The following is a 24,827-nucleotide window of genomic DNA, read 5'->3' on the forward strand; positions in this document are numbered from 1 at the left end:
TTTTACCAAAAAAATCGAAATCGAAATCGAAAATCGGGTTTTCAGAGAAAAAAATCGGGATTTCATTTTTGTCCAAAATCGCCCAGCCCTAACCAGGATCCTGCACGACTGTAAGAAACAAGGTAGTGATTGGCTGAACCAGCGCGGCAGCTGCTTCTAGCCTCAACGCTGACGTACGCTAGCCGCCTGCTGCTCCTTCTTCTGCATGCAGACATGAGAGTGTTGATCTCCTCAATTTAAAATACAAATATGTCACTTCCACAAAGCGTCACACGGTTCTCTTGAAGCCGGCCGCGTTAGGGATGACATCAAATGATCAAGCCGCCTCTTTTTTTTGAGAGTAAGATCTGAGCCGATGGGTTCACTGTAAACTACGATGGCTTTTCTCCGACCTGCTGCTCTGTGACTGACGTGCTATATGGCTGGGAGGAAGGAACGACAGACAATCAGGGCTAGGAGAGAGCACTACTCAATCACACTCTAGGAGAGATGACATAAGCAGATGTCAAGCTATCAGAAAGGAAAAAGTCCCTGCTGAGATTAGAAGAAGGGGGAGGACCGTAGAGAAACGAGAGAGGGAGAATAGAATGGCCTTCCTGGTTTAGAAATTAAAACAATAACAACAACAAGAAGTCACACAGAATGAACCAAAACAAAACATAAAAAAAAAAACTATGTGCAAAGTTCTTTCATATAAATAGACTACAGTCACTGCTTTGTAGAGCACCATGGGAGGCAGGAGGAGGTTTAGGTGGTGTGTGTGTGTCATAATGTATGCTTGCTTTTAGTATGTGTATGCCTATGCATCAGTACATGTATCTGCATGGATCTACTACACTACGAGCTGCAGGCGCGCCGAGCACACACACTTGAGACATATGTTTGACCGGGGAGAGGCGTAGATTAGAGGAGGGGAGGTATCGACAGTCTGATTCAAGTTCACAGTCCCGAGCCTCCTCGGTCGGCGGGTCAGACCCAGTCCTGCAGCGAGCGCTTGCAGTGCACCAGCAGCCGCGGCGCCCCTTTGCTCTGCAGCGTGTTGATGATGGCGTAGATGAGTCCCAGGATGCACAGCACCAAGACCAGCGGGATGGTCACCATCAGAATGTTCATGGTCCGCTCCTCGCTGTCGTCCACCTTCAGCACCACGTCCACCTCGTTGGTGTCCTCCTCGCGGCCCTCGCGGTAGTCTTCGTCTTTGTCGGGGTCTGTCCCTTTATCCGTGTCTCCGTTCGTTCCTTCGCCGTCTTTCCCGTCCTGCTCTTTGTTCTTGTCCCCGTCGCGCCCCGCGTCCGGGTTGACCGGCGGGTGGTTGGTGTCTGGGTATTTGCGTCCGGAGTCCGTGTCTCTGTCGGGATCCAGGTCCACGCTGCAGCCCATGAAATCTCTCAGGATGGATTTAGGGTAGCCCGGCTCGCTCTTCATGCGGAGGTTGTCAAACTTCCAGTACTTGGAACCCTTATAGAAGAAGGTGTACGCTGAAATATGCAGGGAGTAGAGAATAAATAAGTCACAGAAGTGATGTAACATCTTGCACTTTCTTTGAAAGGAGTGTGTCTGCAGACGACTTCTCATATATTTACACGAAAATCAAGCAAAGTGAAGCAAAGAGGACGTTTCCATGTGTTTTTCGCGTTATAGACTAGCAGCGCATGTCACCCCTCACCCCCACCCCGACCCCCCCCCTCCCTTTCACATTTAATATTAATAAAATAAATATATATATATATATATATATATATATATATATATATATATATATAAAAATAAAATAAATAAAAAATAAATTAAATTATATGTGTGTATATATATATATATATATATATATATATATATATATATATATATATATATATATATATATATATATATATATATATTATTTTCTTATATATATATATAATATTTTTTTTAATATATTTTTTAATATTTCTTTAAAATAAATATATATTATATATTAAAATATATATATATTATATATTAATAATGCATATATATATGCCTTAGGTTTTTACCAACATGGTATTAACCATTAATATATATGCAGACAAAAAAAAAAAGAGGACAACGACTATACTGAAATGTCCTCCCTTCCTCCCACTCCCGATGACTGCCCAACCCCACCCTGATCCCGAGCTTAAGACGCGTCTGTCGGCCACACACACACATACTGTACACACCCCAAGAGGGAAACCTGAATCCGTCTCATCTCACCTCCATCATCGCTGAGGAAGGCTCCCTTGGGAGTAGCAGGCACCGAGGATCCCCAGACGCTGATTGACTTCGGATAGCCCCGGTCCGCTGCGCGGGACTGCTCACTGAAGCGCCAGTACCTGCACACAGCAGCCCAGGCTGCTCGTTACTGTTTATCCACAGTCCAAACAAGATGAAAACAGACTACTTGCAGTTCCTACTGAGTTCAGATCTGGGGGCCTGACACAGAGCATTCATGCCAGAAGTGTTTCCACAACACATCTGAATCTGTTCCTTGTCTGCACAAGAGAACGTGAAGCCTGACAGTTGTGATGCATGTTAGCCCCCCTCTTCTAATCCATGGGAAATACATCTCAGATGAACAACATCACTTTTCTTCACTGTGCCATTATTTATTTAACAAAACTGAAAACTAGAAAAAACATGAATCAGAAGCTTGTGGATCCACTCAGCCGTATAAATCTTTATAAATCTGTCACCTCATTGTGAATGAATTCAGGTCCATTGTTCTTTATAAGATTGAGGTCTTTGGGCATTCAATGGAGTGCAGATGATTTAAAATCCCCCTGCAGATTTGCAACTACGTTGAGATCTTATCTGTGCCATTCCTTAACCTTGATTCTTTTCAGCCATGCTGATGCAGAGATGCTGCTGTACTTTAGTTCATCGTCCCGTTGAATTTTGACCAGCTTTAGCTGTGAAGCTGATGCCTCTGGTATATAGAGGAGTTTGTGTTCAATGCAGTGGAGTTTATTCATGAAATCTTTGTACATCTGGGAGATGATTTGCACATAAATCACCTTCTTACTAAAAACAGACTGTAAATTCACAAACACTGCGTACGGCTAGGATGTATGCAGTGCATCTAAATTAATCACTCACACTTACACCCCTGCAAGTTCCCCTCAACTGAAATACTTATGTTATATTTCTGATGTAAATATTTAAGGTTTCCAGGTTTGTGCATATTATGAGAATAATAAATATGAGAATAACAGACCAAATAAGGCATTATTATTGTAAAGTCTGTAAATGATAACACAACAAGCTATATTTAATTGAATTCCTTATTTACCCAAGTACGAGTTGTTAACGATGATACATACATTTTACTCAGCAAACAGGTTAAGCACACATTTGTTATTTTTAGACAGAAGAGGCTTTCTCTTAGCAAACCCATAAAAAACAAAAAAAAAACATACTCGTTCAATCTTCCTCTGGTTGTGCTTTCATGGACTTTAACATTAAAAAGCTCAGTGAGGCTTGTCGGGACTGAGATGTTGCTCTTGGGATTTTTTCTTAAGCACTGCACTGTCTGACCATGTGCTAAATTTGTTGGGACATCCACCCATGGGAAAGATGTCAACTATACTGAATAATAATTCTCGCTGAACATTGAACATTGAACTCCAAATTATTTTTCACAACCTTTTTCAATTAAATGTTCAGCAGCAATTGCATATCTAAGAAAGTTTCTTATGTCTTCCTCTCTTGGCATTGTGTTAGGACACTGCAGGTCCAGACCCAAAATCTGACTAAGTGACTGTTTGTGTAGTAGAGGTGTGCACACTTGCTTATGATCAATTCATCAGAGGATGATCAACAGCAGCACCTGGACTGAACTTACCCTCTTGAATCCTATGGAAGTACTAAGGTAGTACTTAGTATTGCTCACAGATCTGTTTTTATTGTTTTTAACTATATTTCTTGTTTTAATTATTAAATGAGAGGAGTAAATGAAAGAGTACACACTTTTGCATGATTGTATATGTACATGTTCAATCAAATATGCTTGTTTTTTAGTTTTTACTTTGCAGTGATCAAATATGTAATTTAATTATGCAGTGATAAAATCATTTTTGTGTAAAAGACCAACGAAAAGACACGTAATGCAGACAGAGCTTCATAAAAGTGCTTATTTTTTGTGTAAGTTTGTCAGTACTATAGTGATGTTTGCATTTAACAGAAGAGTTGACATATTTTTATGACTTTCTCAAGGAGGAGGCGTTCAAATGAACCTTTCATCTTCCTCCTAAATAACCTAATACGCATCAGAGAATGCTGATAATCTTCAAATCCAGGGTGGACATGAAAACCCATAAAATACAGTGTTATAAAAGTCTACAGTAGTTTCCCGACTGTGCGAAAGCATACAAACTTTCATCTGTACATCGGTGTGCTTGTAGCTAAACAGTATCAAAGTCATGCAAATAGTGTGAGTGATCTGAAGTTGAACTTGTGAGTCTTGCCTACCTGTCACCCTGAAAGAGGTAGGTGTAGCCTGACGGCTCCCACCAGATGGCTGTGTCTATGCGGTCGTGGGGAATATCGTGACCATAGTGAGGCAGCTCCAGGGGATAGCCCGGTTCAAGGTTTGCCTCTCGGAAAACCCAGAATCTGTTTCCTGAGAGGAGAGGAGAGGAGAGGAGAAGAGAGAATTGCATCACATCCTTTTTGTCACGATAAGATTGATCATGGACTCTGGGAAATGTTAATGTACTGTACATGACATGTAGACTATTATATAGATGTGCAAACTGCAGAGCAGCTTAAAACATTCACATCCTGACAGACAGACACATGCATAAGCAATGCATTTCTCAATGCAGCACAATGCATTTCCTTTCTTGGCAACTGTGAATAAGTAAAATCTCAGAACCCAAACCAATCTTTACACACACACACTTGTAAATTATAAGAATATGCAGTAATGATTTGCTGGCAAGCAATCTAAAGACACAGCGGGGCAAGTGCGCCGTGGACTGGGGAGTTTGGGTTTGGCTTGTAATTATCCGCCAGGAGCGGCTGCTCTCGTGTCAGGGTGCAGCAAACGTCTTGCTGAGGGGAAGGTTTGACTGTTTTTCACCGTGTCAGATGAAGGGACTCCATTACATCTCTTTTTGGCTTTAATCTGCCTCTCCCCAACCAGCCATCAGTCCACCCACCTCCAGCCCCTTGCCCCTCGTTTGAAATAAAAGCAGCCCTAGCATCGGGGGGGAACATGAGGCTGACACATTACTTCCCAGGGTTTCTGTGCTACATCCCCCTGATGTAATATGACATACTTCCTGGTACTGTTGGGAACTAACGGCTATTTCCATGTCTACTATTTCTTCTAGGGATAAAGAGTGTTGTTGCTGTGATAACTGGGTTTGTTTTGGATAAAACCTGCATAAACCAAGTTTGCCTGCAAAATCAGCGATATTAGGTAAAGTTCATGTTCAGCAGAAACATTATCCATCCATCATCTTTATAACAAGACCAACTTTATTCTTTTATTCTGTTATACAGTACCACACCTCTACCACACTTCTTTAATTCAACTCAAAAATACTTTATTTATCCATGAAGGAAAATGAGTTTAAGTAATTTAAGTCTCTTCAAAGAGTGGGTGTAGAGGGTTATTGCTGTGGGCAGAGAGGATCTCCTGCAGCGGTCTGGGTTGCAGCAGGTGTGAAGAAGACTCCGACTGAAGACACCCTGCTGCTCAAGACAACAGGGTGTCTTCAGCCTTCATTTAGGGGGTTGATATTAAAAATACAACTTCAAAAGAAAAGGAAGAGACAAAGCTCAGTTTGTTCTCATCATCTTTATAAACTCAGCCATTCTTAGCATGTGTTACTATTTACAGGGACTGTTGTCACTGTTATGTGCTGTATATTAACAATCAGATCTGCTAGGATCCATTCTAAGACCTGTTGTACTCACTGCAGATGATGACATCTGGTTTGAGCTTTGGAAGGGCCTTGCTAAGTTGAGTTAGATGTTCATTCAGGAAGACAGTCCAGCCTGCTTGTCAGAGCTAGCCTGCCTTGGTAGCTAGTCCACTGAATATAAACGTTTTAAATGGGAGCTATTCTGAAACATCCTTGAAAGCATTCACACTCAGTGCGGTTACATGCAGATATAAATCAAGCTATTGGCAACAATCTAGCTCAGGATTAAACTGGAGGTTCCGAGAAATCCAAGTATACATGAGCGAGAAAACTGTTATGGTTTGATACTTCCTGTTTTATTTTGAAGCCTGTGTCTTTTAACCCTTGTGTATATCTGGTCTTGTCTTTCCCTTGCTCCCTGCTGGTCCGTACTGTTTGTTCCTCCGTGTTTTCAGCTCAGGTTTTTGGTACTTTGTAACGTTCATGTCCGGGTGTTTTTGAAATCCTGCTCAGCTGCGCTTTTTGTTAATAAATCTTTGTTTCTTTTGGAACTGCCTCCTGCTCTCCTACATCTGGGTCCGACCAACCACCATTTCGTAACAAAGACAATCGATTATTGAGTGAGGTGTGTTCGACTCTGCGAGGCGAGGTGGTGCCACACGCAGTTTTGTGCGGTGTTCTTCCGGTACAATTAGTAAACAAGCGCGAAGGAGGACAACATGCGAAAAAATTGACGCTAACAATGCAGCAGCTCTGTATATGTCGTACATACTAAACTGATCATGTTGCAGGTTAGATGCAGCAAAGTTTCCCTCTTCTTCTGTCGCCGTGTTGTTGTGACGCTGTGACTGTTATTATTCCCGCTCCCAGGACTTGGGTGGGTTGGTACACATACCGGAATAACTCGGATTAGGACACATTATCTGGCACTAACAGCTTGATCTCAAGATCTTCGGTTCGTTTCGACTACAGGTGTAGACAAAGCCTATAAAACTTTGATATCGGTCGGATTAAGGTAACAATTTGACTTTCTGTTAGTGCATGTAACCAAACTGTGTGTGTCCTCCACCGAGGCCAATGTCTTGTTTTAATCTGGGTCTACTTCTTCTCCTACAGTACGTCTGCTTCTGTCAAACTCTCAACCAAGTTCCATTAAACTTACATTGGTAGTTGTTATATTATCTTGGCAAACTTATAAGTATATATTGGGCAAATATGACAATCTTTCTTGGTACAATTACGTTATTATTACAGTTAATAAAGTTAAGTGAGTAAAGCATTTGTGTAGCTGATTGTCATGTCACTATGTTAGTATCCATCCACCTGCTAAACAGTGTTCTTCCTGTTCAGAGACATGTGGTGTGAGGATCAGGAACAACCCTGGACAAGTTTATCTCAGATTTTCTTAATATTTGGTGCCTAAACTACATTCCGAAAGAGAGGGGGAAAAAAATAATATTCATCATAAATGAAATCTTGGTACCGGATTGATGAGAAATGTCTCCTTAATGGACCAAATGTCACCTTCCAATGTCTCAACAACAAGAAAGACCGCTGCCGAGTATTTAGATCAGATCTGTCCCATGTCACAAGACCACAAGCATGGGATGAGAGACGGCTGAGGAGTGAGGCTGACTGGCCCGATCGTTTCCTCCATTGGTGAGACGGCCCACCTTTCTCTCCCCTTGCTGGTTCTTACTTTCTTCTCTCCTGCCCCCTCCCTTTGTCCGGCTCTTCCTCTGCTAATGGATAATAGCCAAGTGTCCCACCGAGAGGCTCGCCGATGACATCATGCTCCTCATTACCAACAGCTGTCCCAAAGCCTGTGGCTCCCAGAGTCAAGGGGCTAACTTCTTCCTCTTTCATTCAACGGCTTTATCCAGCGTTGTAAAAGACAAGCTGCTCTCAGGGACTCCCTGAGAGCCGCGCTTAAAAAAGATTTATACTCTGTGTGCAGATTTCATTATGTGCTGCTGCTTTCTTATGGATACCGTGTAACATATATCTTCGACATTATCTGCAAAAGATGGAAGGAGCGGCAGAATCTGTTTTAATGCTACAATATGATAGCGTTAAGACATGATGGTTTGAGATTACCATGGAGAAATATAGCTCTATTTAGATCGTAATGCACAAACCAGATGGTGGATGGATTTTTAGTAAGAGATTTTATGGTTATATTGAAGGTATACGTACTTATATCCATATGCCCGGAAAAAAGCAATATCTCTAATGTAAAGATGAAAGGAAAACGGTATTTCTACCTTAAAAAAAAAAATCAACTCATTCTTCCAGGAGTAGGAATGATTAACTTATAATAAGACCTGGATCATGCAGTATGAAACACACTAAGTAACCACAGATTGCAGACATGGCATAAAAAGCTTCAATATGAACTTTTTCATATTTCTGGGCCACTCTTTGTTACTCATACTATAGCGCAGTTACACAAAGTCTATACCAGCTTTCTTAGAACGAAAGGCGACAAATCGGTTGCCTAATTTATTGCTGAATTTAAAAAAATGTCTCCATACATGTGATTCCTTCTACACCTTTAGAATGAGGGATTGGTTTTGGTGATGCCCAGAAAACGGCTGGAGAAGAGTGAGCGAGCTGCTCATCGTTTCCTGAGGAGCATGCGTCAGTGTCTGCTGGAACCTGGTGCTTACCTTTGAAGAAGACGAAGCGGCCGTCATGCCTCTCGTACGCCGCGTCTATGTCTCCAGGCAGACCTCTCCAGAAGTGGCCGATGGGCATGGGGTAGTTATCGAGGACCCGGTTCCTGCGCACCCTCCAGAACCAGCGGCCCTGAGGGGACGACAGTTACAACTCTGTTTGAGTCCCGTCATGCATGAACGCTTTTTTCAAATACAATGACATGTTTTTAGGGGCTTGAAAAGAGATGTTTTTTTTTTTTTATGTTTTACATTTTCATGTTGTTGAGCAAGTTCCCCAGTGTGTCCAGTCCTTTCACAAGTTACAGTAACTATGACAAGCTGTATTTCTTTTAGTCTTCACAGAGTCAACACGTTCAATAATTGTTCAACTATTTTCTGCAAAATAAATAAATAATTTAACTGGCAAATGTGTTCATTGCAAACACATTAATTGGATGTTTGATGACCCTCAAGAGTCCGCTGAAGAGGATAATGTGCATCTAAAACCCTGAAATCCATGAACATGCTACAAAATTACTTTAAATGACCATGAACGTAAGGGTTGGACTTTTTTAATTGTCCTTAGATTTAGCAGTAGTACAAAAGGTATTGTTGTTGTTATTTTTCATAGCTCATTAGGTTTTCATTATTTTATCTCACTGAGGTCACACAGCACTGTTGTAAAGCTGCAGACCAGAACCACTGGACACTAAACTAACAAAAGCAGAGCGCTGACAGCCTGTGAACTGTTAAACTTTATTCTGCTGGCTTCAGAGCGCCTCATTACAACATCGTCCCAGTTCATCACAGCTTGCTAAGCAAAACTTTTGTTACAAAGAACACTGACTTCATTGTCAAGTAAGTAGAACAAAATCATGGAAATTATCATAATTCCTACCCAAACACAGAATAACTTATCACTTTGTCTGGTGACTATTTAAATCTATTTCAAACAGTGCACATGGGAGCTGACATAATTTCCATCAGAAGCCAGCATCTCTTTCAGAAGTGGCGACTCAGTGGAGGCCCTTCTTCTCCTGGATAATGTAACAGTAAAGTGTCAGTGCTGCTTCTTTTTGGCAAGCACACCTTGTTTCGTCCTTCATGCAGGACACGCGGGCAGACAGGACGGCGCTGCACTGCATGGATCAGAACAGCTTGGAGACGTGTTGGAGGAAGGTCAGGATAACGGTACAGGGCTGAACCCGACTGGATGCTGCTGGGTTTGTGTGGCCTGGAGCATCCCGGCGTTGGCCGTATCAAGGCTGAGCTGTCCGTTTCAGTCCTCAGCAGATCAGACCAGAACTCAGAGTGGGTGTTTCAATATTTAAAGCAGCTCACTTGTCACATCCTGATTTGTGCTGTGTTGTTCAGAAACAAACTAGAATGCGTCTGCAGAATGACAGTCTTTTTGTTCTTTTGATAGACGGGACTCCATGGAGGAAAGCGTCGCACTGACATGCAGCACATCACTCCCACTCCTATAACTAAAACAATTCTGCTTCTGCAAAGGATTAGCAGCACAGAGCGCTGCCTGCCATAATTACGCACATATTCAGAACACTGAGGGCATCGCAGGGCTATGTATACGGTTCCATTTTAAATTGGACTGCACCAACCGATAGCGTTTTGCTTTAAGTTCAAAGAGGGTGTACTTTCCTTTTCACAAGTGTATTTGAGTTGTATATTTCCCTTGTCTCCTTTTTGCCTTCGCCTTATAAGAAAAACTACTTTACCATGCAACTATTGAGAATAAAAGATTGAATAAATGCAGATGCAAATTTGCTGCATCTCAAGTTTTTGTTCTGTTTTTCTATATTATGCCTTTTACAGCTCCTATTGCATTAATGTTAATATTACTTACACACGCACACACACATATATAAAAATACTGCAGAGAATATCTAAAGCTTAAAAAGTGAAAAGATAACGTATCTGTGATGCAACTGTATGATAGCATTTTACAGATATTACCTGTTCTATGCCAACATAAGGTCAAATGCATCTGAATTACAAACAAAGACTCAATGTTATACGGTGACTAAACGCTTGTACTTAATGAATATGTGGCTCTGCGTCACTAAAATTCCCATAAAGTACTCTCAGTAACAAAAAGCTACTGTGCTGAGACTTTGCCAACATTCATATGTAAATTATGATCACTCAAAGACATGTTATTTTCCCTCACATCCTCTCAGAAATATGTTGGCTGCTGTGTCATCACCTGCAAGTGCTGCTGTTTCCAAGTAGACAGAAAGACATCTTTGTCTGCGTTAATGTGGCTGTTTAGTTGATACACTGTACCGCATTTACAATAATATAGCAAGTTATCGTCCAAACGCTTCTATCCATACACAACTATGCTAAGTAGAAGTGGTTTAAGCACTCTGAAGATGCAATTACGTTTCCGGTACAACTGCGCCGAGCACAACATAGTAAATAAATAATAAGGATTTGACAAAGGAAAAGGATGATTTAGTCATTTTTCTAATTAATTATATAGATCTGAACACACTGACCATCAAAAGTTCTTGTACTCACTCTGCTCAGGTAATTTGTATTTTAAGAACTACTGGCAGATGATGAATTTGTTCTCTCTGGACCTGACTAATTTGGACCTGACCAGCTTTATAATTTTGGATGAAAGCCAAGAACACAGACTTTACTGGGAGAGACGAAGCCCTTGAACCGTCTGACCACATGCTTGACGTCAGCTCTGACGTCAGCTACTGCTCAGTGTCCATCCAAAACAAGGAAAGGAGACATTCAAAGACTGATCCGAGTGTTTGATAAGGCCAGGGTTTACTATGGAGGCTAGTGTTTAAAGAAAAAAGGAAAGGAAAAAAAAACCATTTGTGATCTCTTGCACTGCATAATGTTTTAACAGTTATTTTGTTGTAGTTTTTGTCTCGCAGCACAGGGGTTGAAAATCACTGAAATAGATCATCACCATATAAATTGAGCTCAGATAACAACACAGCAGGATATAGAGTTGTTATTGATGTCGAATATTCAGTAAACTCAGTGATGAGAGCAATTAAGTTGAATGTTTGCATCACTGACTTGTAAATGTTACCGCTACAATTACTCACAGCACATAGTGTTTAAATCACAAATAACCACTGCAATTAACTGCATAACATCACAAATGCAAGGATTGTATAATAGTTAATAGCATCCAGCTGAGGGCAAAAGCAGCCAACAAGAAAATGCTCAGTGAGGTTTAATGCCTTTTGAATGTTTTGTGTGGGTCCAGAGGCTCTTTAAGGCAATCACCTGATCACGCCCCACCCTTTTAACAGTGCTCCATCCCATAATTGAATACCGGCCCTGCTGGTTTACAGTCCACACAGAACTGATTGAAAACAGACCACTTGTTGGCCACGCACGTCCCCTTTGTATTAATCCGTTTCTGGGAAAACAACAGATTTGCTGAGGGCAGAAGACTCCCTTTGCAAAGGAAGCAAAGCTTAAACGTGAAAAGCTCTCCATGAAACGGGATGTTTGTTATGTAACACTGAAATTAAAAATATATCAACTTCTTGATGCTCAGAGCATTACCTTGAAAACGAACATCTCTCCGCGCAGCATTGCAACGGTGTCAAAGTTCCCTTCGCAGATGTTGGGCCCGTAGTGATCGGGTCTGTCGGTGGTCCTGGGCCGGTCCGGGGGCCGGGGGGGGGACTGGGGGGGCCGGGGCTCTGGCCGGCGCGGCACCACGGTGGGCAGGGCCTTGGTGGGGCTGCCGTCCGGCTGACCTGCAGTCAGGCCAGGATACCAATATGAATAATCTAATCCGTCTTATTCCATGAAAACTGAGCTGCCATCATTTTATCCAAAGAACGATACCAATTTAGGTTTAAATATATGAAACTCATTTGTTTTAAAGTTAGGAATTTAAAAAAAAATGAATCTATTTTTATTATTTGTTTCATTAAATAATGACAGAGTTCACCATTTTGGGACAAACGCATTCAAATGACTTCTTGTTAAGAATTAGGGAGTCATTATTTCAGAATGAACTCACATTTAAGGTAAAAGAGCAGCTACAGTAGAATCTACGAAAGTAAAAAACATTTTTCCTTATCTTATCTATGACTTTAATTGTATATATATATACATATATATATATATATATATATATATATATATATATATATATATATATACACACCATATTTTCTGGACTATAAGCCGCACCTGCATATAAGTCGCTCTATTTAAAAAAAAAAAATGTTATGCAAGCCGCAGATATTTATGTTGTTAGATTAGATATTTACTACATGTACAGAATGATTTTGAACTGTAAATGTTGTACATGTTTGTACCTAAATAGATCCTTTCCTAACAGTGTCTTTTAACACGGCAGCAACTTTGCTGATTAAAACGGGAAAGAACCAAGAGAAAATAACCGGTATTTATTTATCTATTTATCTGTTAAATATGTAAAGACTCTCTGTCCCTCACACACACACCATATATCTGTTGAATGCCATGTCGGTCATCGTCTGGCAGCTGGAAATTGTCCGTCTCCATCCACTGGTAGAAGGGAGCCATGATGGCCAGCGGGTTGTTGGAGTGCTCCAGACCCAGAGCGTGTCCAAGCTCATGGACGGCTACCAGAAACAGATCATTACCTGGGTGAATAGGAGATAGAGTATTAACGGCTTTGAGTAAGACAAAAAACAAACATGTGACTCTGCATTTAATACAAGTCTTACAGACTCTGATGTACACAAAGTCCCTGAACGTGTGTGTCACGTTCATGATAAATGTGTTCCTTTAAGTTTATCTCAGAGGTGAAGCCGACACAGAGCTGGGTATTTCCCCACAATCAATCAATACTTCTTTGTTGCTGTTGACTCGGACCGAGCCTCGATGAACTCTGAACTTGCTCACCATTTTCTCTGCCCCCTAATGAGCCGCGCTGATCGGCCAGATCAGATCAGACTGCTGACATCACACATTAGGAGAACTGAAACTTAGTGATGTCAGCGCTGTGCATACAAAAGGAAGGGAAATACTCCACATGCCTTTCCTCGTGCATCTCCTCATTTCCTCTTTGAAGCGGTCACAAAGATGCACACAGTTCGTCTCCCCCACCTTGTGTAACTACGGAGTCACATGATTGCTCTGATGGCATGCTAAGCTGCGGCTAACGTTCAAGGGGATGAAACAGCAAAGCACAAGATAGAGTGCTGGAGATAGCTGAGGATGAATGAAGAGAGAAGGAGCACTTAGAGTGGATAAAGAGGTCTTTGTGAGGTTACCGTGACAACCATTCGGCTGGACAAAGAAAAAGCAAGAGTACACATCAAAAGTCTTCGCACAGTTAGAAGTTAAGCCGAGGCATCTATTAATAACATCTCTCCGGTGTTCAGTTTCAACTCTGTGTACCTTTGTTCTCTTGTTCATGACGTCTCACAACTTATTCACCAGAAAAAGGGGCCTTCAAAACAAAAGACTGGCTAAAGCGGCACCTAGACAACCAAACTGCCCTTTCCAGTTTCACTTCTCCTTTTGCCAATAAAAAACTTGCATTAGTTTGGTCGGAGCACAAACACTCCTGAGCTATTTTTTGCCATCAGCCTCCAGCGTTTGAGGAGAGAAGAGACTTTTTGGATAAAGTGTAAAAGTTGTTTGTGCTGAACCAACTGAACCACAAGGGCTGATTGATCACAAGGTTTACACTAACGGCCTCTGACAAAACAGAAATGTCCACTTAGAGAGGTGGAAGAAAAGCGGAGAAAACAGGAAAGTCTTATTGAATGGATGAAACTGATTTACACATGCCCCCTCGCAATCAATCGCTGAATTCTTCTATTCAGTGTTTTTGAAGAAAGTCAGAGCTCATTTAGCCAAGCACACCTCAGCAGTTTAGTTTAGTTTGAAAAATGATTACTTTTCAGGTCTCATTTCAACAACCACACTACTTTGAAGGTGTTTCCTTCTTTGTCCATTCCTGGAATAGTAGGGTTTGTTTCAATGTAAAATCAAAATGGCTTTATCATTGATCGGTTAGTTGGGTCTCTGAATAATGAGAGAAATTATGATAAAGATTCTTTTTTGAATAAATTATTTTGATTTACAATATATTCATGTAAAAAGTATACACAACATGATGCAAAAGAGTTTTACTAAGCATATCTCTACATTTTAGAAGAGGATCTTTTTTTCTTCTGGTTGTTTGGTGGGTGAACTGTTGCTGATTTATGACTGCCGCATGAAAAAAGAAAAAAGTATAATAGCACAGTCAAGCTCTGAACACCAAGTGCTTGATCAAGTAGGAGAGCCGTCTACGCTAAAAGAATAACCACGTTTAAAATGTAAAATTTAAGTTGGAGCTGCACTTCATCAACAACCCCAACCGTACCAGTACTGAGACGCAGTAAACCTTCCTGTGTATAATGGAAGCTGCACCAGCGTGACGTGTGACTAATTGGACATGTTTCTAACTGAAATGAAGAGCAGATTGTCATTGGGTTGTACTATGCTTTAAAGCTGTGTAAGTGGCATGGAGCAACAAGGGGACAGGTCTGCAGATCTCCCCGAGTGGAACATCCTCCCACTTACTGTGTCACCCCACCATCCCTGTGATCAGTCCTCAAACACACACACACACACACACACACACACACACACACACACACACACACACACACACACACACACACACACACACACACACACACACACACACACACACACACACAGAGTCTGGGGCTGCTATGTAAATGAAGGTAACAAGGCAAAGAAATCCGTTGTTGCAAAAAGAAAGAGGAAACTTTGTCAGAACGATTGATGAGTACAAAAAAATGAAATATGACAATTCTACAAACTTAAACTTCTGTATGGAATTAGTTTAACAACTGCATTTTTTATTTAATGTCCAAAGGAAAGTATAAAATCTGGCATCTCTGAGGAGGTGAGGTTTATTGATACATTTACTGTAATAAATTGTTTAAAATTCAAGATTCTAAACAAAATAGAAGTCTCTACCCCCAATTCAGTTCCTTATTGTCCTTAAATAGGTTTGTATCCTTCCACTATGAAGCCTTCCAAAGGTAAACAGAGGATCTGCCCAAAGAGAGAGCTAACCCGTGCCAACTCTAGGTGGGTGCAGCAGAAATCCACAGGGACAGATGTTTGCAATTTATTACATTGATCCGCCTCACTCACAGATCCCTCCCCCCATCCTCCATTTCCACCTAGAAACCTGAGCAAACAACTTGCTACTATAATCCAAATCTTTTAGAGATCTCCCATAGCAACACGGACTGTGAGTGTGGCTGCACGTGCAAAAACACACGTGAACTCCACACAAATTCAGCGTGTTTGGGATCAAACCTCGCCCCTGCTTCGGCTACACGGAACCGCTTTGGACAAGATTTTGCACCGTATGAGTGTTTACCTTGTATATTGTGGTTCCCTATAGTCCACGGCTCGTCAGAGTCGAAGTGCGTGTCCCCGCCCATCCCAGGCCCGGGGAAGTAGGCGTGGGCTAAGAAGCCCCCCTCCCCGTCAAAAGGAGAGCTGTCTCCGTGAAAGCCCGAAGCAAAGAAGATCATGATGTCGGGCTCCTTGCGGCGTCCATATTTGATTTCCTGGTAGGGGATTTCTTCAAAGGTCAGCGGGGTCACGCTGTCCCAGACTTTAAAGGCCCGCCTGATGGCCTCAAACGAGTTATACTCTCCAATTTTGGGAGTATAGTTTTGAATACTATGAGAACAAAGAGGGAAAAGGAAAACATGTTTAGGAGCCAGTGAATGACAATAGATTGAAGTAACACATTGGCGTTTTTTCAGTTTAAAACTGCACGTTTGAGGAAGCTATTACCAACTGAGTAAAACATGTAATGTTCATGTAGTATATATTTGAGACAGATTATTTTCTTCCAGTTACCTGTATGTGAGATGGCTCTTGCTCCATTTATGTCCAGTGAGCGCGTAGCGTTTCCGCCGAACATTGGTTTTGATCTGCCCTCCGAACTTGTCAGGCACACCACAGCGGGGTCTCTTCATGGCACTAAAAGAGTTGAAAGGAGTCAGGAGCAGACAAGAAGTGTGTGTTTGAAGGCTGAAGCACCCAAGAGGGAAGATAGAGGGGAGGATGATGTTACAATCTCCGCTACGTTCTATCAAAGCCCGTGTTTCTTGCTGTATAATTTGAAGTGAACCCTTGCCCTACCCAGAGAATCCAGAAAACTGGCCGAGAGTATGTGCTTATATAAAGTGTTGTTACCTTGGAAGAGAGGAAAACAGTGTCCATATTTTAAAAACAAAGTTTTTTGATTGTTTTTAACCTTTACCTTTTTCAAACCAGCCAATTAATAACTTGAAAACCCCATTTTGAACTAATGTTTGTAATCCACGCCGGGTTGAACGGCAGCATAGGGGATTAACACAGGTCTACATAGTTGAGCTGCTGACCTGATGGTTTGAGGATCCATCTGTCCAGTGATCTCCAGACCGTAGAAGCGCTGCATGTCACTGATGGCGTCGGACAGGATCTGCGCTGATCTCATGGTTGACATCTGTCGACTGGCCTGGGGCAGGTAGCCGTACGTCCTCAGCCATGACTACAAAGAAGCAAAACAGCGAGGAATCTTTACAAAACGTTCATTATCTATTAATATAACTTGAAAAACACTTGAAATAAAGTACAAAAAAAGTTCACAATAAGCCTTTAACTCCGGATGGCTTTCTTCACACACACACGTTTGTATAACGTTTGTTTTATGATCATAAATGGAATCATTACATGAAAAAGTCACTGTGGTGGAACCAGCAACAGCTGCTTTATGAGTGCAGTTTGTATTGATTTCATCTAAGGGGAATCAAGGGTTCTCCAATATGATGTCATGATGGAGATTTGACTCACTAGTTGGGGATTTCTAGAAAACCTGCTCATGTGGGAACGTCCTGGGCCCTCATTTATCAACAGTGCGTACGCACAGATCTGTGCGTAAAGCGTGCGTACGAGCATTCTCAGGCAAAGTATGGTATTTATCAACATGTATCTGTGCGCAGAAACACGTGTAAATATACGCACAGCTCCGACCATGCGTACGCACAAAACCTAGTGGTAGAACAGTAAAACTACAAATAGAACCCATTAAAAGAGTCTCAAACTTTACATGTGAAGTTTGAGATCGCTGAACTGTGACTGAACAGGGAACATGTGCACATGTTCCCCGTTTCCTCCAATTAATAAAAACTATCCATAAGACATCAGACATTTTGAATAATTGGTGTGACAAGCTATAAAAGACAGCTTTGGCAGGACAACCTGAAAAGAAAATACAAGTATCATGGCTTATCTTGCACTGTTGGAGGATTTAGAGACCGTGCGCTCCGCAAAAACACGCTCCGCAGAGAGCGCGTTTTCAAAGAGCGCACTGATCAGGGGCCTCATCTATAAAGCTTGCTTGCGCAGAAAAAGCGCCTGAAAGTTGCGGAAGCCGCCATCTACGCAAAGTCTCGGATCTAAAAAGAAAAAACTAACCGAAAAATCTGCGTATCTTTACGGCAACTCGGACCCTCCCGTAAGAATTTACTTAAGACACGGGGAACTGGCGACGCAGGCTGTGAGGTGGTGAAATGAAGCCAGATTCATGTCATACTCTTAATAATGTCATCACATATCACAACATATAGGCCTATCAGACTTATAATAAAATAGTGCTGATAACGGAGCAGGCGGCGGGGGGGGCGGAGGGGGATGGCTGCCGCCCCGAGCCCACTACTCCACCATGAGGAGGAAAAAAGAAAGTGTTCTGATTAAAATAAGGAAAGTTGGACTATATAACAATTGCATTCATAAGGATAAAGTTTAAAAAAAAAATAAAAATTAAAGAAATAGTCCCTTCTCCCCGTGTGTGTCTGCCTGTCATGCACGGGTACGTGCGCTCATGTTGTTACAGCCGGAATTATGGTTCTGCGTCACACCAACGCAGAGCCTACGGCGTAGGGTCCGGCGTATGTTGCGCGTCGCCGCGTACCCTACGCCGTAGGCTCTGCGTTGGTGTAACGCGGAACCATAAATCAGCATAGAGCAGCTCTGAGGGGAGACGGGAGGGAGGGGGGGGAGCGGGGGCCGCCGTCCCGAGTGTCTGGATGATTTGCTGATCCTACCGTTAGTTTTTAAACTGTAAAAAGTGGGGGGGACAAATACATCATTTTGAAAAGACGGGGGGACGTGTGTCCCCCTGTTGCGCCAGGGAACTCACGGCGTTTAGCGCAGCAACGGCGTGCTGCCACTCACTCGCTTTATTTTATTGTATAGCCTACTATTTATATACTTATTCTAACTTTTACTGTGACCACCAAATAATGTGGTTTTCCTGTCCTCCACATCATATCTAGGTCTCCGTGAAAGTCAGTGTCACGGTGGCTGCTACTTCTCATTCATTCTGACGCCAAACCATGGATCTGCGCCAAACAGGCTGCAGAAAGCCACTGCGCATGCTCAGCAGGCTCATCCATATGCATTTCTGGGCGTGATAGGAGGCGGATTCAGCTACGCAACCTTCCAGCTGGACTGCGTGGAAGTCTGCGTGCACATGGTTTTATTGATCCGGATTTTTTTTTGCGCACGGCATTTTCGGCTTTTGAGAGTACGTGCACTTTTAGTATGAATCCTACGCACTCCATTTTAAATGAGGCCCCTGTTGATCAGTGAGAGCACGGAGCGGCTTCTCAGCAGTTAGCGCTTCCCCAAAAACATTCTGATGGATCTATGCTGTGATTTACAACCTATAATGGAGCGAGAGACAAAACGCAAGCCATCCCAGTCACATCCAGCTCCGTCCACCCTGGGATTTTTTGCCACCGGAACATTTTGACATATGCGGCATTTCGCAGCCGATACTAAGCAAAATCATGCCGGCAGTGTTGGATGCAATAATTTCTCTGGCCATAATTTACACCCAGTTTCCATACACACATCACCAAATCGAAATTAAACGAGGATTTCATGCGATCGCCGGATTCCCAAACATAATTGGAGCTAGATTGCACCCACATTGCCATAAAAGCACCATCACATAATGAATTCAGTTACGTGAACATGAAAGGATTTCATTCAATCAATGCACAAATAATCTGCGATGCAACTATGTCTCTGTTGCCCGTCGTTGCCCGGTGGCCTGGAGGAACGCAACACCCATTTATTCTGCAGAACAGCTCGGTTGGTGTTTGCACCTCCAAGCAAGTGTTTGCAAATACATAAATGCAAATGGAATAACAGAAAACCCCTCCATTGTACATCTGAAAAATGAATGTAAACTGGCGGCCAGTGTTTCTCAATCCTGTTCCTCATGGGCCGGTGTCCTGCATGTTTTAGATGTTTCCCTGCTTCAGCACACCGTGATAAAAGTACCTGTGTCATCAACAGAGCTGTGCAGACATTGGTGACAAGCTAATTAGGACCATTAATTAGAATCAGGTGTGTTGGTGCAGGGAAACATCTAAAACATGCAGGACAGGGGTCCTCGAGGACCAGGGTTGAGAAGCGTCTCTAAAACTAATCCGTGAAAAAAACGATATTGCCAAAAGCTTATATGAAACAATGTCTTTGTTTCTTTATTTTTATTAATACACTTCCCATAGCTTGTCAGTAAATGTATCTTTTTTTTTTTTGCTCTCAACCCCCCCAAATGTTGAATATTTGTAGATAATTGATTATTTTGTTTCATTTGCCTTTTGTTGTAAACTCTACAGAATTTTGTTCAATAAAGTTTGTAAACCTCCAAGCGGGAGCTGTTGTTGCTCCATATATGGTCAATTGGAGGCGTTTCTGTATGCAAATGACGGTAACCATGCACGAGCACGGCAGTTTAGAACAGGTGGGATTTATCATCACTGATGTGCGTACGACCAGCGTCCGCACGTTTGATAAATCCGGATTTTTTTGTACTTACACACATTCTAAATTTCACTCCTACGACAGAATTTAGGACCTTTTCTACGCACTGTTGATAAATGAGGGCCCTGGCTTTTAAAGGTCTGCGTGTAAAGGGGAAAATACGAAGAGGACGACACACAGAACCCGACTGCTTCTGACTGTACGGTGGGAACATGTGAACGGGTGGGCTGGGGGGCGGGGGGTTAATGGCAGAGTGGAGGGGGAAACAGTGATACTTGATCCAATCACAGATGAAGCAAAGTCTATCCCACCTGTTTTATTGAAACTCAATATTGCAGTCGCATGCACTCACACACACACAGAACAGCCTTTGCATCTCGGTAAGCCCGGGATACTTGATAGTCCTCCACATGGACCCACTCCCAGTGGTGGTGTTAAAACAAAATGTGTGAGTGTGTGGTTGCAGAGTATCCGTATCGAGATCACACCCATCTTTCACAACACAAACTACTGTTTGATAAAGGCTGGTCTTTACCTACCCACTCCCTTCAAACCGTAAAACAGAGTCATTTCTTTCAGGCTCTCTCTCTCACGCACATTTTCCAAATAAGGAGTACTGAAGAAAAAGGTGCTCTTATCACGTATCTGTGGAACCCACCAAACAACCCACGCAGACAAAGCCTGTATTTGTTATCTGTGTTCTCCACAAACAGAACATCCCCACCGTCCAATGGAAACCTCCTTTGATTTCCCCGCTATGCTCTGCTCTCGGCCGTTCTGCACGCTCTCCAGTCAAATCCAATAGGACTGTCAATTAAAATCAAAGAGCCAAGACGGGGATTTGTGCTCTTTTTTATGTCACTTGTGGAAAAGCAAAATTGATGTTAACACATGCCAGAATGATGTATTATTACTGGTAGGAAATATCAGTTAAACTGGTGACATCAAACCTCGATAACAGAATTTGTGTATTTCCTTCAGCATTACAGAAAAGCCTCACGTATATGCATGCGTAGGTCTTCTGCTATTGCAGCAGTCGATACACTGCAGCTATGATTAATTATCCTGAGCGCATTAAGACTAATCAGTCAATCATCATCAATAGTTGTGCTGAGTCTGATAGGTCCATATGGCATCTTGGCCTGATAATGAATTCACGTGAAAGCTGAACATTACGAATAGGTTCTGTGGAAATAGCAGCTTTTCTCTTTTTATCCACAAACATTAAACATATTGTAGAACAGTAAAAATAACAAAAAAACAACACAAGGTGTATTCCAATAGTTCAAGGATCCACTCAGCTAAAATATCAAATGTTTAAGCCTGAGTGTTTGAAATTAAACATGTACAAAAGTTTAAAGACTGAAGAAATACCATGTTGACTTGTAGTTAAAAAAAATCCAGAACTGAAAAGGTTTCTCTTCCTCTTTTTAATTCTGTATTTTGAGAACAGGTCAGGAATCATGTTTCAAGGATTAGAAAAAAAAATAAGAAGATAATTTGAAAATAACCCCAGCCTTGACTTTGTATGTCTGTAAATATGCCTATTACAGCCCTGGCCTCAAACTAACTCCCTTTTTCAACAATGTACCTGGCAACTAGCTGGTTAAGTGCTCTGCTTTCGTCATGGAAATGTATTTTACATGGAGTCGGGACCTGAAAGGCTCCTCATTTGAATAACAGACGCACTGCAAACGTCAGCGGACATTCTCACTACAGTTAAACACTGGCTTAAAAAGGCCATGAGAATAAGAGAGCAGACCTACACAATAACTGTGAGGAGACTGCTAGTGCACGTATATGTCCTGGACTAACACACGCTCACTAATGTTTTGAAGATCTGAATTAATGTAGGAAACGGCACAACCAAGGTTACTGGAGAACATGTTCCTTGGATCACGAACTGAATCTGATCGGCACAGTTTGTCAGTTCAGTTATTGAACTTTAAATTTAATGGCACGTTCCTGTTTCAAAGATGGTTCAGAGATGACTGAATGCTGCAGTGTCTGGTCTCCTGGCTGTGCAGCATATTAAAATGATGTAGTTGTGTACAGTGATACCCTGGAGGAGCATCTTGAGTGAATTAGAGATTTCTTTTACAGTGGCCAGTTTGACAAATAATCCGGCCAAAGAGGACTTTTCTAAAGCCACGGTTACATATCTTAAAGTGGTGGTTCGAGGTCAAGTGTGGCTTGCTCAGGCCATTGCGGCTGCTATTAAAGTTTATTCCTGCTACTAAAGCAGGACGTATGAGATCCTCTGGTTCAAGGTGGCTACAGGCTGCTAAAGGCTGGCAAAGAGTAAATCTTGACCCCCCAGTTTTAGGCGCCTGTTCTTGCTGCTCCTCAGTTACGTGTCTCCTTTCAGCTGCGAGTTGATGCAGCAATATTGCTGCCGGTGATGTTTTACTCAAGCAAGATGGTGATGGTGTTTCAAGACCATCAAAACAGTCCAAATCTTATCGGCTGCATTATTCATTGTTGAAAAAGCAGACTTTTGTATTAATTCGAACTCTCCAACATTTTGACGTTTACCTTGGTTTGGATGCTCCACTTGTTGTAAACGCTGATCACAATCCCTTCACTTTAAGCAGTTATCTTCAAAATACCTGTCAGCAACTTATCACATCAAAGTCATACCAAGGGTTCTTATAATGTTACTGCTGATGCTTCACCTTGTGCACCTCTGCTATTGTTGTTTCTGTTGACTACTTGTTTCTTTTCTATTTTGTCCCATCACTCTTAAATTGCTTCCTAAGGTGCCAAGGTTGATGGGTTTGAGGCCACCGGCAGGATGAGAGTTAGGATGGTAGGACTGGTTATTATATACAGATATTGGAGAAGATATTTAAGAAATATTAGTTCTACCTCATGTTATTACAGTGCACCTCCTACACCTGGGTTGCCTGATTCGTTGCTCGCTATGTACGCTGAAGGAGTTCAAGTGGCTCTCCTCTGGAGTTTGTGCTACTTAAGTTATGTTATGTTAAATAAACTCTTAATTAAAAGTCACATGTGGCCTCCTATTTCTGTCCAGGCTCTGTGGGAGGCTGTGACACCATCACAGGTGTGTGACTTGCAGTGCACCTTTTTGGGTTTTTCGTACTGGTGCTATTTAATGTTGTTGCCAAAGCTCCAGGATGCAAATTAGTAGCTTATTAGACGAGGCAGAGTTTGTTCATTAACCATTTTAGAGACTGTTGGCATGTAGAAGATTTTTGACTTAGGTGTTAAAACCAGTAATGAATATGGAAAAGCAAGAAATTCAGCAGGAAATACAGCCAGTCCCTTTCCCCTTGAAGGCAAAAGGTCTGGCATGTGCTTTGAATTCTATAATGCCCCAGGGCAGAAGGAGACCAACATAACTTACTTAATATACAAGGTTTGCAAAACAAAAGTCAAGCGAGTCAAAACACCATAAACAAGCACATTATCCACCAGCTCAAAGACTTCAACAAGTTTGACATTCCGATTCTGACTGGTGCAGAGCGCACTATGGTGCCAAGCCTTCCAGCCAACTCAAAAAAGATAAAACATCACCCACCATCTCTTACATCTTAAGATGTAGCACAGTTGAAACCAAAGATTTCTGATAAAGACAAAAACACGATAAGTGTGTCATATCATCACATCACTGTTTCAGAGAGACTCTATATACACGATAATACAAAGCTACAAGTTGAAGAAGCCCTGGTTTTAAACTAGTCGCTTTAAAAGTTAAAGAATAATGCTAAATATTCATGTCGGAGTTACAGCAAATGATGCAACAACCGAGGTAACTGTATCACCACATTTGAAGAAGTATGTGGTACATGCGGATGCTCGGCCTACATTTTATTCAATCATTTTCCATATGGACATATCACACCACAGAGATCTGCTGCAGCCAATCTCCCCTGGCTGGATTCACCAAGGACAGATCCCCACTTACGTTATTCATCTTATTTCATTTGCATCAGTTCATGATTTCATTACCTGCTAAAGGAAGGATCCTAGTTTATGTATAAATGTTTGAATTTTTTCCTACAGAAATTAGGCTGTTACTCTAATATTTAAATGGACATGCTGTTTTAATCAGATAATTTCACATGGGACAATAATTTTTTTTTATGAATCTAGACACTACAGTTTATATACCCTTTATTCCTTTTTCAGGTTACTTGTTTTTCTTTCCCCACAGTGAACTTCAATAGATATTAAAATTAACTGTCTTTTTCATGAACAGTGTTATTCAAAAAACTGTTTTAACTGAATATTATTAAAGAGAATCAATTTTCACTCACACCGTGATGTCAAGAAGCAAAACTGAATCAAAATAAAAATCTGCTCTCTTTATTGCAGAAGCATAGTTAATTCTATCATCTTAAACATCAAAAGCACCAACACCTTCGATGTGTGGTGTAAACGTCTTTGTTGTGCTTCAACTGAAATGTGA

General features: G+C 41.7%; 1 protein-coding gene across 1 annotated transcript in view; it reads right to left on the bottom strand.

Moving 5' to 3' along the window:
* Window positions 1-588: 588 nt before the first annotated feature.
* Window positions 589-24,827, bottom strand: part of mmp15b (matrix metallopeptidase 15b) — a 31,485-nt gene continuing 7,246 nt past the window's right edge. Inside the window, exons 2-10 of the mRNA XM_061737378.1 lie at window positions 16,957-17,105; window positions 16,430-16,552; window positions 15,939-16,246; window positions 13,003-13,164; window positions 12,089-12,285; window positions 8,540-8,678; window positions 4,468-4,618; window positions 2,215-2,333; window positions 589-1,478 (exon numbers count right to left, since the gene is read on the bottom strand). Coding sequence (XP_061593362.1) covers window positions 970-1,478; window positions 2,215-2,333; window positions 4,468-4,618; window positions 8,540-8,678; window positions 12,089-12,285; window positions 13,003-13,164; window positions 15,939-16,246; window positions 16,430-16,552; window positions 16,957-17,105 — 1,857 coding nt within the window. The 3' untranslated portion in view covers window positions 589-969. The remainder of the gene's footprint in view (window positions 1,479-2,214; window positions 2,334-4,467; window positions 4,619-8,539; window positions 8,679-12,088; window positions 12,286-13,002; window positions 13,165-15,938; window positions 16,247-16,429; window positions 16,553-16,956; window positions 17,106-24,827) is intronic.

The sequence above is a fragment of the Cololabis saira genome, chromosome 2 (assembly GCF_033807715.1).
Source record: "Cololabis saira isolate AMF1-May2022 chromosome 2, fColSai1.1, whole genome shotgun sequence".
Classification (NCBI taxonomy): Eukaryota; Metazoa; Chordata; class Actinopteri; order Beloniformes; family Belonidae; genus Cololabis; species Cololabis saira.